General features: G+C 38.0%; 1 protein-coding gene across 3 annotated transcripts in view; it reads right to left on the bottom strand.

Annotated features, from left to right (window-relative positions):
• The window catches only part of tnmd (tenomodulin), a 71,317-nt gene extending 59,463 nt beyond the window's left edge, over positions 1-11,854 (bottom strand). The window contains exons 1-2 of one of the 3 annotated variants that reach the window (XM_053682352.1): positions 11,621-11,853; positions 9,908-10,042 (exon numbers count right to left, since the gene is read on the bottom strand). In XM_053682352.1, coding sequence (XP_053538327.1) covers positions 9,908-10,042; positions 11,621-11,668 — 183 coding nt within the window. In that variant the 5' untranslated portion in view covers positions 11,669-11,853. Of the gene's footprint in view, positions 1-9,907; positions 10,043-11,620 lie in introns of all 3 variants that reach the window. The other 2 variants (XM_017473434.3, XM_053682353.1) reach the window with 2 other exon arrangements.
• Positions 11,855-12,925: the final 1,071 nt, after the last annotated feature.

Raw genomic sequence — 12,925 nt, 5'->3', positions numbered from 1 at the left:
TAAGTACTTAAGAGATGGATTCATAGAGTTTCTCCAGCTACAACTGCCCAAAACCTAACCCATACAACCTACAAGACTTTGCTGGATGGCTAGTGCAGTGCTATCAACATGAGTAATCTCCAAGCAGTACAAAGGAGAAGATTATGACTAAACTGAAAGGCCAAAGTACAGGCCAGATATATACACGAGTGGCAGGTTCTACCATTCGGTACAATAAGCAGTCCATGTTGTGCCATCGTCATTCTACAGCATCATGCTAATAATTCTGAAGCCAATTATCCAGGTTATCTGCAAGTAGCACAGCAAACTTTTATATTTGACAACTGCTTAATAAGCTTTCCTACCATCTCTGCAGCCAGGCAAACAATTGATAAATTGCACATATGTTAACAGAAGGCGGGTTCGACCTCAGACAGTGGGCTAGCAGTCATACAGCCATGGTAGCTTATCTCTTGACTGAACCACGGTCCTCAGCTACAGACCAGTGGTTGGTTCAGAACTGTGTTGACCCATGGAGCCCACCTTAGGCCTCAGGTGGAACTGTGCAACTGACACCTTTTGCTATCATTCTCGACTGATTGAGTATGCAGCAGTGACTATGAGAACAGGTACTGACATCTCAATATGATCCACTGGGGTTCATAATACCATTCACCACTAGGGCTAAGGTGACAATCCAACAGCTGTGGGCTCAAACTAGAGACAAGGATGACCTAGATTTACCACCAGACCTCCAAGCTTCCTGGATCAACTGGGAAAGTGAGCTTAAACATCTCAATGCAGTATCCATTCCTTGTTACTCACCAGCATTAGCAACTGCAGATGAACAGCACAATTCCCTACATATGTTCTGTGATGCCTCTGAACAGGCATATGGAGCAGTGGTGTACTTGGCAGTGCACACAGACAGTGACATTCACATTTCCTTCGTAATGGCTAGATTGAGGGTCACTCCCAAGAGACAGGAATCTATGCCTCACCTGGAACTTTGTGCTGCTTTAGCTGGAGCTCAGCTAGCCAACCTAGTGAGAGATGAGATGACTCTTTCCATCAGTCAGACAGTCCCATAGACAGATTCCACAACTGTGCTGTAGTGGCTTCAGTCAGACACCTGCTGATTCAAGGTGTTCGTTGGAACACTTGTCTCCAAGATACAAGAATTAACAGACCATAGAGTGTGGAGGTATGTAAATAAACAGGATAACCCATGATGACTTAACAAGAGGTGAATCTCTCTAAAATCTTGCTGAACCTAGTCAATGGAATCAAGGGCCTTTATTCTTAAAACAAGAGCACTGGCCTAGTAGGATTGAACTTGCACAGTCAGAGGGAACATCTGAATTGAAAGGGCTTCTCTGCTTCTGCCCAATGGTGGGTGACACTGATTGCAACCTCGCTGACACTGCTCAGAGCTTCCGGAGGAATTAGCTGCTCAGAAGGCATAGAAACCTGTCCCTACCCACAGTCAATTAGCCAGTCTTGCTCCTGAATGGGATCCACTAACCAACATGGCCAGGATTGGAGGGCCACTAAGGAGGCTGATGAACCAAGAACCAGAGCAGATACACCCCGTTGTGCTGGACCCATGAGGCACAGTAACGAAGCTCCCTATTAAAGATTTTGCTGAGCACCTATTGCACCCAGGAACAGAGAGATTGTATGCAGAGATACAGCGGTAATACTGGATTATTATATGATGCCAGGCTGTCAAACACAATCAGCTCATCTGCCTGTCTTGTCAGCAATGGAGAGCTCATCCAAAGGTCATGCAACTAGCAGTTTTGCCACCAGAATGTCTCAGAGTTTTCTTTCCACCCTTCTATTCGACTGCCTTTGATGGCTTTGTCCCATATCTGGTCAAGATAAGAAAAAGTACTGAGAAATCTTTAAATACCTCACACCTAGGGCAGTTCACATTGAGATCCTTAATTCTATGGATGTGGATGCTTTCTTCCTTGTACTCCATTGGTTCATAGCCAGAAAGGGCTGATTAAGAGAGATCCGGTCAGATTGTGGCACCAACTTTCGAGGAGCAGATAGAGAATTATGGGAAGTTTTTTTTGATTATGGAGCCACATCTCAAAACCCATCTTGCAGACAACTATATCCACTTCAAATTTAACCCACCCAGCACTCCACACTTTGGCAGCGTATGAGAGTGCAAGATTTGCTCTATAAAAAACGCTCTCCAGGTAGTAGTTGGGTACCAAGCAGTCATGGAAGATATTTTGTTCACAGTTCTAGTGGAGGAAGAGGGGATCCTTAAATTGAAACCACTAGGCTATGCTTCCACAGACATTGTAGACATTTATCCTATCTTGCCTAACCTTCTCCTTATAGGGTGGCAGGATGGATCACTCCCTCAAGTAGCCTATGTACCAGGAGACATGGGGCGGCAGAGACGGCTTCACTATCAGAACATTATGGACCAATTATGGATATACTTCATGAGAAACTACTTGCCTATGCTCCACACATGACAGAGGTGGCATAGAACTTCAGGAAACCTGTCAGTAGACTCTGTTGTGCTAATTGTTGAACCACAACTCCCTAGGGGTCAGTGGCCCATAGGCAAAGTTTGTAAAACATTGCCCAGTATTGGTAGATGTGAGGACTGCAGAAGTTATCATTGGAGGTAAAATTTACATCAGACCAGTAGCCCACCTGATACTGTTGAATGCTATAGATGGTAACACTAAAAACAATTAGAGAATTCCCTTGAGTACTCATTTGCTGCTCAATTGTGGGGGCAGCTGTTGTGAATTCTTTACAATTTAAGCTTTATACTCAGACTTATAATGTCTGTGATTTACATGCTATCTCCAGATGTCCTGACATTTTGCTTTAGAATTTGCTGGTATAATTCAGAATTCATTGTTCCATCAATGATGGCAAGTCGCCCTGGCCCAGATGCAGCAAAACAAACCATGATTCTACGACCACCATGTTTCACACATGGATAAGGATCTTATGTTGGAATGCAATGTTTCCATACTCCAAGCATAATGCTTTTCATTTAAACCAAAAATTTATATTTTGGTCTCATCTGTCTACAAAACATTTATCCAATAACTATGTCTTGTCCACATGATCTTTAGCAAATGCAGACAGGCAGCAATGTTCTTTTTGGAGAGAAGCCACTTTCTCCTTGCAACCTTGCCATGTACACCATTGTTGTTCAGTGTTCTCCTCAGTGTTCTCATTAGCCAATGTTAGAGGGTAATGGTAATTACCCTTTGTTCCTTTGACCTTGTGTACCTTGTGACCAATGGACTTGAATTTCCTCCATTTCTACACAGTCTGTCTGCCTATGGATTGGTGGAGTCCAAACTCTTTAGAGATGGTTTTGTGACCTTTTACCACCTGATGAGCATCATCAGAAATCTCCATTTTTCATTCCAAGATACACTTCCACAAGCATGTGTTGTGAAGATCAGACTTTGATAGAACTCTTCTTTAAATAAAACAGGGCACTCACTCACACTTGCTTTTCATCCCATTGATTGAAAACATCTGACCCTAATTTCACCTTCAAATTAACTTAATATTGGATAATTTTCCTCAATCAATAAATGACAGAGAATGATATTTTTAGCTAATTTTTAAAATTTGGTTCTCTTTATCTACATTTAAAACTTGTGTGAAAATCTGATGATGTTTTGGGTCATATTTATTCAGAAATATAGAATATTCTATAGGGTTCACAAAGTTTCAAGCACCACCATAGCTACAGGTTAATCTTGGTTCCAGAACTTTCGTGGCCCATCTTGGTATTTCTTTGCTAATTCCAAACTGGCTTTCTGATGCTTATTGCTGAAGAGTGGTTTGCATCTTGTGGTATGGCCTCTATATTTCTGCTTTCAAATGGTGGATTGTGATAATTTCACTGACTGTTGTTTTTGGGGGTTTTTCTTCACAGCTCTCACAATGGTTCTGTCATCAGCTGCTGTTGTTTTCCTTGGCCGACCCATTCAGTGTCTGTTGCTTGGTACACCAGTGGTTTTTCAGGACATTCCAAAGTGTTGTATAGAGAATGGGCAACTAATGGCACATTGCATTCTTGGTAGTGGTCGCCATATTTTAGGATACACTCAGGAGCACACAGCGACAGCAAACACTAATCAGCACAGAAAAAAACATGAATAGAGCAAGTAAAGACCAAGTGTAAGATTCTTTACAGAGAGAGGCTGTACAAGGAAGCAAAGGAGCGCTATTACGAGAAACTACCCTGCTTGAATCAAAGGAACACAAAGCATGGTCCGGTGTTCTTAATAAACTACCACAAAGTAACATTTCAAGATGTGTTCCAGATGAGCAGTTCAGAAATGATAAATGTCTCAAAGCACACCTTCACTTTACTAACGGATTAACTTTACTATATAACTTGAATATTTATCTATTGGTTTTTTTTTTTTTCAATCTCAGTTGTCAGTACTTGAAGGTTACACTGCCATCTTACTTCTTTTACCTGTTCTATTTATGGTACTGTGAACTGTACACATTTACTTCATATTATTAGAATATTATTTTATACAAATATGAGATACAGAATTTAAGCAATTTTTTATCAATTGTTATGGTAACATGTGGTATGCAACATATGAATAACACTGTTAATGCAGGATATGCAGTTCATATTTAGTTAACATGGTTTATGTCATGGTTTACAGTTTCATAATAACACTGGGGCACATATTAGTCAAAGCTTAAAAACTGCATACCGTTTTCTATACGTTTTCCACACCAGTCGTGAGTACGGTTATGGCAGTTGATAATACAGCAAATGTTCTCCATTCCATGTTTTTAAGTTATATTATATAAACGTTTACCCACACTATTACTCGGTTTCTACCATTGCTTCCATGTCCTAAAATCCCATAATGCCTAGCATTGCTCACTTCGGCTGACATCACAATCCCATTCTCTGTTGGCTATGCCCAAAGTTTGTGCGATGCTTGATTTTCCCTTTTTTTTCCCAGCTTCAAATGTCTTGCTTTTCTCCCATAGACAACTCTCTGTTCTTCATGTTGGCTTATACTTTTTAACAACAATGCAGTCTTCACAGGTGAAACTGAAGGCTAAAGAAGAGTAGATGATAAGAGCTATTTATTGTTTAAACAATCAATCTAACAGGAAACTCCTGAGTAACAAGGAACATCAATAAAATAATATGGTCCTATATTTTTGATCACTTGATAAAATGGGTGGGTTCAAACAAAAGGTGCAATGTTTTAAGTTGTTTAACACATCTAGATGTAAATATCACATTTTGTCTCAAACCAAAATGTTTTAAGTGTATAGCAAAACAAATTATTTGGCCCCACCATTCCAATTCATTAAGAGAATCATGTACACATCTAAAATGACACATGCCAACTATCTGTTATTTTTTCCTCTCTTTCACAATGATTAATTTATACAAGATAAAAATTGAGAGCCATTTACTGAGTAGGAGAAACAGTTGGAATGCCAAAATCTACTTAGAGTAGGAGTCTAAGAGGGGGTTTGAACAAAATTGGCACTGTATGATGTAAGAATGTAACAGGATGTGAAACTCACTTGCAATATATAGGGTGAAGGCTACTGTGCAGCTGCAAGGGGGGAAAATTGAGGAAAATGACAGTGGAAATTCCTCTCACAGTCTGCTTTTGAGCAATTTCTGCTGCCAATCAAAATGTTTTTCCTTTTAAAGTTCATCAATGTTCTCATTTGCCTTTTTCAGATATTTGAGAATAGATGCTATTGCACCTGCTGAAAACATTTTAGAAATGTCCAGTCAACTGTACATGGCACTAAAAAAAAGTCTCATTGCCTCAATGTTATTATACCTTGGTAACAATTTTTTTCTTTTATCGTTAGGCATCAGAGGACAGTCAATGGCATTTTTAAAGGCCATTTACAGGTCACAGGTAGCATATAAAATTAAAGTATTTTTGGAAATATAGACAGAAACTCATCCCAGTGGATGCCAGAGGCCAAAACAATAATTATTACATGTAAATACGCATGCGCACGTGCACACACACACACGCACGCACGCACACACACACACAGGGAAGCATTTACTGCATTTAGAAGTGCCTGTTTTCCATAGTTACTTATAGAAGGGCATTATAGTTTCTGTAAAATCTATGAAGTTTGAGTTAAAACAACAAGTTTATTTTCAAGTGCTTAGTGATATTCTATAATATCATGTAATAAAATATCTGGATATCTTTAAGAAAATAATAGTATGTAGTGTTATAGGAAAATACAATACAACAAACAGCCTCTCAGTGGCTGTTTATGCAAAGGTGAATATATGAGACCATCTTCCATGACCTACTGTCATGATTTCCCTGCGCAGTAAACACTATAGCATGCTCAGAAACCTGAAGCATGAGCTCAATAAGCAACCTTGACTTGGCAGTAACCTCGACTTTGTTTGCATTTGACACATGCATCTGTGATGATTTCTGTCCTGTCTCCGTCCCTGTATTTTCATTGGTTGTTTCCCATATGTGTTATCATTGTTCTCAGCTGTCTTGTGTTTCACCCCTGATTACGTTTGTTATTTAAACCCCTCGTGTATCTATGTACATCACAAAGTATTGAGTGTTATCACCGTACTGAGAATTTGTACCCTATTCCTCATTTTGGTTCGTAGTCTTTGATCTTGTTTCTTGTGTCTTCTTACATGCTTTTGCCTTGCATCGTTTATGCCTCTTTTTTTTTGACCATGCTATTGTCTCATGTTTTGGAATTGTCTGACTGCCTCTTTTTAATAAAAGCTCTAATAAAAGCTCTTATCTGCACTTGCATCTCTCCTAACCTCCATTATATTCAGTTACATGACAGAATACTTTGCCTCACCATGGATGCAGCAGGAAGACAGAGGAAACATCATGCCAGGGAAACCAAGGAAACTATGCCAGCCTTGGATTCGGTCCAGTTTCCTCAGTGGACTGCCATGGAGCTCCCAGATCCTTATGATGTATTTTTTTTGGGTATCCTGAATATTTTCTTGTGGACTGCCAGTTTTATTTTCTTTGGATTCTTTGGTTCTTTGGATTTGGCCACTAGGAGTGGGCGCAGCTCCTAGTGGCCAAGGAAGCCAGGGAACTTGGGAACGTAACCCAGTTTGTGGGAATATTTGTGACGAAGTTCGGGAATCCAGAATCCAAACTGGAACATCTTTTTTTTGGGGGGGTATAGGGGGGGGGGGGGGGGGGGGGATTGGTCAGGTTAAGTAGACAGCCTCAAAAGCCATGTTCCTGTCCGAGGTCAAAGAGACGGCCTCTCAAACCATGTTCATGCCTGAGTCTGCTGACACGGCCAACCAAGTTCTGCTCATGCTCAAGATTGATGACATGGCCAACCAAGTTCTCCTCATACCTGAAGCAGACGTCATGACCAACCAAGTTATGCTCAGATGACACATCCAGCCAAGCTCTGCATACACCTGAGTGTAGCTCAAAGCAAGTGCACGCTACTGGGTTTTCAGTCTCCTTTACTTTGTTTACATTTGACACATGCATCTGTGATGAATTCTCCCCTGTCTCCATCCCTGTATTTTCATTGGTTGTTTCCCATATGTGTTATCATTGTTCTCAGCTGTCTTGTGTTTCACCCCGATTATATTTGTTATTTAAACCCCTTATGTGTCAGTGTACGTCACAAAGTATTGAGGGTTATCATCGTACCAAGCATTTGTACCCTGTTCCTCATTTTGGTTCACAGTCTTTGATCTTGTTTCTTGTTACATACTTTTGCCTTGCTTCGTTTATGCCCGTTTGCCGATCGCCTGACCTATTGCCTCTTTTTGACCATGCTGTTCTCTCATGTTTTGGATTTGTCTGCCTGCCTCTCTATGATAAAAGCTCTTATGTGTACTTGCATCTGTCCTAACCTCCATTATGTTTAGTTAAGTGACACCTAGCACTGTACAGACACTTTTCAGCTTTATGGATGTATCAACTTCTAATTAGTTGGCCAGGAAGTGTAACAATCATAAATTGGGAAATCTGAAAAGTGTCTTTCACAGAGTCATCAATTTCTAATTCTCTACTGAGAAACACACACACACACACACACACACACACACACACACACACACACACACACACACACACACACACACATACACACAATGACCATTGTTTTTCAAAGTTAGAATCAAATTTAATTCTAATGACATATGAACACATCTATATCTGATTTATTATCAGATGTACCATATCAAAACAAACAGGACAAACAAAACAAGCTTCATCTGTGTGGATGGAATCTCATGTCATATGCATATAGCACATCTCAGCATATACTCATATGCATCTCATTTATATAAAACACACTCTATTGTTATAAACAGATAAACACACTCTATTGAATTTAGTAGGTGTTGCAGTAGTGAGCCAACTAAAGGAAATTTATCCAAGATTAAAGAAAAACAGTAAATGGAGGAGGAAAAATACATTATAGGGAAGATTCTTCAAGATGTTTGCTTTTGCCATCCTTTGTGATTGCTGAAATTAATGTTATCAGGTACACATACAGTATATAGACAGTTATGTATGCTTTGGGGCTTTATTCATTCATTCATTTATTTGTTTTTTTATTTGGAAGCTGTTTTAGGCCTAGTAGTAGACCTTAACCTCTTACCATGACAGTATGTCTGTGCAGCTTTTATCAATTTTAGGACTCAATAAATCAGAATGAAGCAAAGGCACATCTAATTAAAACTTTTAAAAGATAGCCCATCATGGTGCATCTAGAACCATGTAAAGCTAAGCCTTATAGAAGATTCTGCATGGTTATGGCTGAGGGGAGAACCTGGAATAAATCTACTTAAAAATTACAAAAGTAGATGACTAAAATAAACAAATCCTTATATCAAACATTATAAAATTATGGAGTAACCTCAAAAAACATGCAATGATATCCAAATTATGCTAACTCTTCTAGTAATACAGTTCAGCCATTTCAGTGCTTCAGCTTCCATAGGAACAGGTTATGGCTCCATTTATTTATTTAATTAATTTTGAATGGCTAGTCTTATTTTATTTATTTTTTTAGATTGGACTTTTATATTGCTTGCAATCAAGTCATTAATATGACACAAAAATGTCAAAAATTTGTGTGAAATTAATTGAACTTTTTAAATTTGACAACACAATATAATTGCAGCCAATTATACGATTTATAAAGAAGGCGCTCACTCATAGGATACACTTTTTTTTTTTCAAACTAACTGAGTTTTCATGAAGCCAAATTTCTTGTGTACATGCTTATGTAAATTATTAAATAAATTTGTTCCTATCCTGCTTGATAAATGAGACCCATTGTCTGCATCACTCCCACTGTCTCATAATTCCCTTCCTAACATTAAAAAGATGACTGCAATCAATCTGGCCTATTATATGGTTTTAAAGTGCCAGCACACAACTCTGTACTTGAGAGAAGAGATGGGCCTCCACCCAGCAGACCCCATTAATGTAAGGCTGAAACATTGAATGAAGTCTCCAGAAACCAGACAGCCACTGTCATTAAGTACATCACACACAACCACTGAGAGTCATCATGAGTTATACAGAGTGGAATATCTCACACTTCCAGCTTCAATGCTGAATTCTATGTAATAACAAATTGAACAATACTCATCACATACTGTTGAAAGAATTAGAACAACCTCCCAAGTCCATATTTAACCACTGATTGTCCACAGTTACATTAAAGCTTATTAATGCAGATAACTTATTAATGCAAACCACATTGGCTAGTGTTATACCAACACGCCTGATTATGGTTAACATGCTGTGTTGTATTTTTACCTGCTAATTATGACATTGCACTTATCATGACAGAATATGAGCACCCATATGCATGGTCTGATTATCACACCAATTTTTAGGCAATTAGACTACCTTACCTTTCCAGGGCTTGTGCTCCAAAAGTACCTCAGGCTAAAGACACAAAGTGTCAGCATGAGGAAAACCAAGCCCAGAATTAGGCCAACACAATGGTAACTACAGTATCCAGCATTTTTCTTTTTTCCTAGCTCAACCTAAATAACAAACAAACAAACAAACAAACAAACAAACAAACAAACAAGCAAGCAAGTAAATCTTATACCTGAGGTAGAGACTATAAAATCATAAAATACAATAACATCACAAAATACAATAATATGTTGAGCCCTAAAAACTAACAACAATGAAGTAAAATAAAATTTAGCTGCTTAAAAGGCAGGAACATACTTATGATGGTTCTGTGTAATGGATGTAGGGCATAGTACAATGGAGCACAGTTGAAGACAAAATTATAAGCACATGGGTAATAAGAAATTGTCCATAATGTCACAAAGTTATTTAAATTTATTTACATTTATTTTGATGATTTATTAAAATCATCATCATCATCATCAAAAAAAAAAGTTCATCCATTGAACTTAGTTCTTTAAGCCCAAGTAACAAATTAATAAAATTGAGCTTTTGTTCTAATTAAGTTATGCTTGTAAATTTCTCATTTGTAAGTCGCTTTGGATAAAAGCATCTGCTAAATGAATAAAGGTAAATGTAAACGTAAGTTACATGAACAAAAGAGTAAAAGCTGAATATTTTAAGTGACCTTGGCTCTTTGAGAATATAATTTGAGAACATAAGGCATAATTACAAAACAAGTTTCAGTTAGACTTATCACTCAAAAGAGGATGTCTGACATTCTGAAAGAATGTGTTAAAGAACAGTTAAGTAATAACCCTGCTGCAATATTTTATCCCAGAGACAGAGATGACACAATAGTTGATCTTTCAACCCATAATTTATTGCTTATACAACATTAAAATGGCCATTCATTATAAGAGAGTTTGGCTAAATGTTCACGTTAAAAGCTTGAAAATGTAAGACCAAATAAAATATGAAGACATTTATGCATATATTATAATAACATTTTGCCTATATTCCCATTGCCTTAAATTAGACTTCCTAGTAGAACTCCCAAGGTATTCATTACACCTACTGGAAAGTCAAAGAAAAAGAAGGGCAAATAATCAGAGGGGCCAACATTCCTCTGAAGATGAATTTCTTTCTTCATGGAAACTTGACCAAAGTTCTAAAGGACGAAAGCTGATTAAAATAATAACAAAAAATCTCAATCCAAATAGCCTCCAAAACATACAGATGTCTTTCTACACAACAGTAGACTATTAAACCAGCAAGAGAGAAAGAGAAGCCTCAAGAGTGAAGAAAAGACAAAAGATGGAGTGAGACCAAGAAGGGGTGGGGGTGTGTGTGTGTGTGTGTGTGTTAATTTTTAAACATAAAATATAAAATTATATAAATACTTCAGGAATTTTAAATGTTCCATCGATGAATCAGAATTTATGTCTTTATCCTCTATAAATATACATACTAATCATGCACCTATTAACACTGTTACTGTATGAATAATATTTTCAATCTTTGCTTTGTTTCAGATTACATTCTTAAAATATGTTTGACATCGAGGCTGTCTGTTTTTTTTTTTGATTTTGCTAATTCCATTTTTTGCAATGTATTGTTAATAGAACTATATTAATCATCATACTGCTAACGTAGTGAAATCATCTGTATTAGGAATAATTAGGAATAATTATCTGACTCACCCCTGTGTGGAGTGCCTGCTGACTTCTGGAATGAGAGTCATTCTCCATGATTGCAGTTCCAGTCCTCTAGCAATTCTCAGTCAGACAGAGCACTGGACTGCATTTCAGAGTCCTGCAGAGGCAAATGTCATTCCACTGGTAATTCAAGAGAAGGCTCAAAAGGGAGGGTTGATTTTTTTAAATGGAGTTTTTGTGGTTCTCTTTCCATACAAAGCACATGTGTCTGGTTAAGAGTATCATCTGCTCAGGAATGGAAACATTAGGAATGTGGGTGGGAAATGAGAAATGCAATACCATATTTAGTGACAGATAATGTACAATACAGTCCACACCTGTGTGAATAACGTCTTGCATCTTGCACATCAGAATGTACTGATCAACTGATTCACTCAGTTACACATCTGGCAGAATTTCAGATTTATGTGGGAGGAAGAAAGAAAAACAAGGAAAACATAAGTCAAATGCTCCAAAGTGTGATCTCTAAATGCATGGCATGGATGGTGTCTACTAGTGGTAAGCAATGACACTATCTGTATCTGTTTAGTGCTCCTAATATTCTTATCTGTATCCACCTTTTTGGATTAAGTAATTACCAACTTTTGTTGTACTGTTATCTTGTTCCGGTCTCTATAGGAACCCTTAAACTGGCTAAAGAGAGTGACTGAATTAATTAAACAGTAACTTTTTGAGTGGTAGTAAGAATGAAAATTAGCTCAGGGTCAAGCTGTGCAGTTGTTGGCTGCCACTACAATAGCAATAAATGTTAGAAATTTCTGGAAAATACTTGTTTTGAGCACCAGCAAATTTAAAAAAATAAAAAGGCAAATATTGACGAGAGGAAATGAGCATGGCTTGCAGTGCTGAAGTTAAAATACAATGCCAATTCCAAAAAAAGTTGGGACAGTATGGAAAATGATAATAATCCAACACTTTGAGAACAACATTCCCCAAAGACAAATAGAATTTGGGGCGTTTCACCTTCTACAGTACATAACATAATTAAAAGATTCAAGGAATCTGTCATGTATCAGAGAAGGAACTCTGGACTTCAGATCCCAGCATCCACTGCACCGTATTCATCAGTCACATGACCACCTGCACCTGAATCACTTTCTGGTTAAGGAGCACTCATGCCACAGTTTTCACTGCTTTCTTGGTCTCACGTTTGTCTTACAATACCTTTGTCTCTGCTGCCGTGTTTTGCCTTAACCACAGTGTTTTACCTTAGTCTTGGTGTCTTGTGTATTTTGTTTGTTTCTTTATTAAATGTTTTAAATTCTGCACCTGCATCCATCTCCACCTTTG

Source organism: Ictalurus punctatus, chromosome 8 (genome assembly GCF_001660625.3).
Source record: "Ictalurus punctatus breed USDA103 chromosome 8, Coco_2.0, whole genome shotgun sequence".
Taxonomy (NCBI): domain Eukaryota; kingdom Metazoa; phylum Chordata; class Actinopteri; order Siluriformes; family Ictaluridae; genus Ictalurus; species Ictalurus punctatus.
The sequence above is the reverse complement of the archived record's forward strand: the minus strand, read 5'-3'. Positions and strand labels throughout refer to the sequence as shown.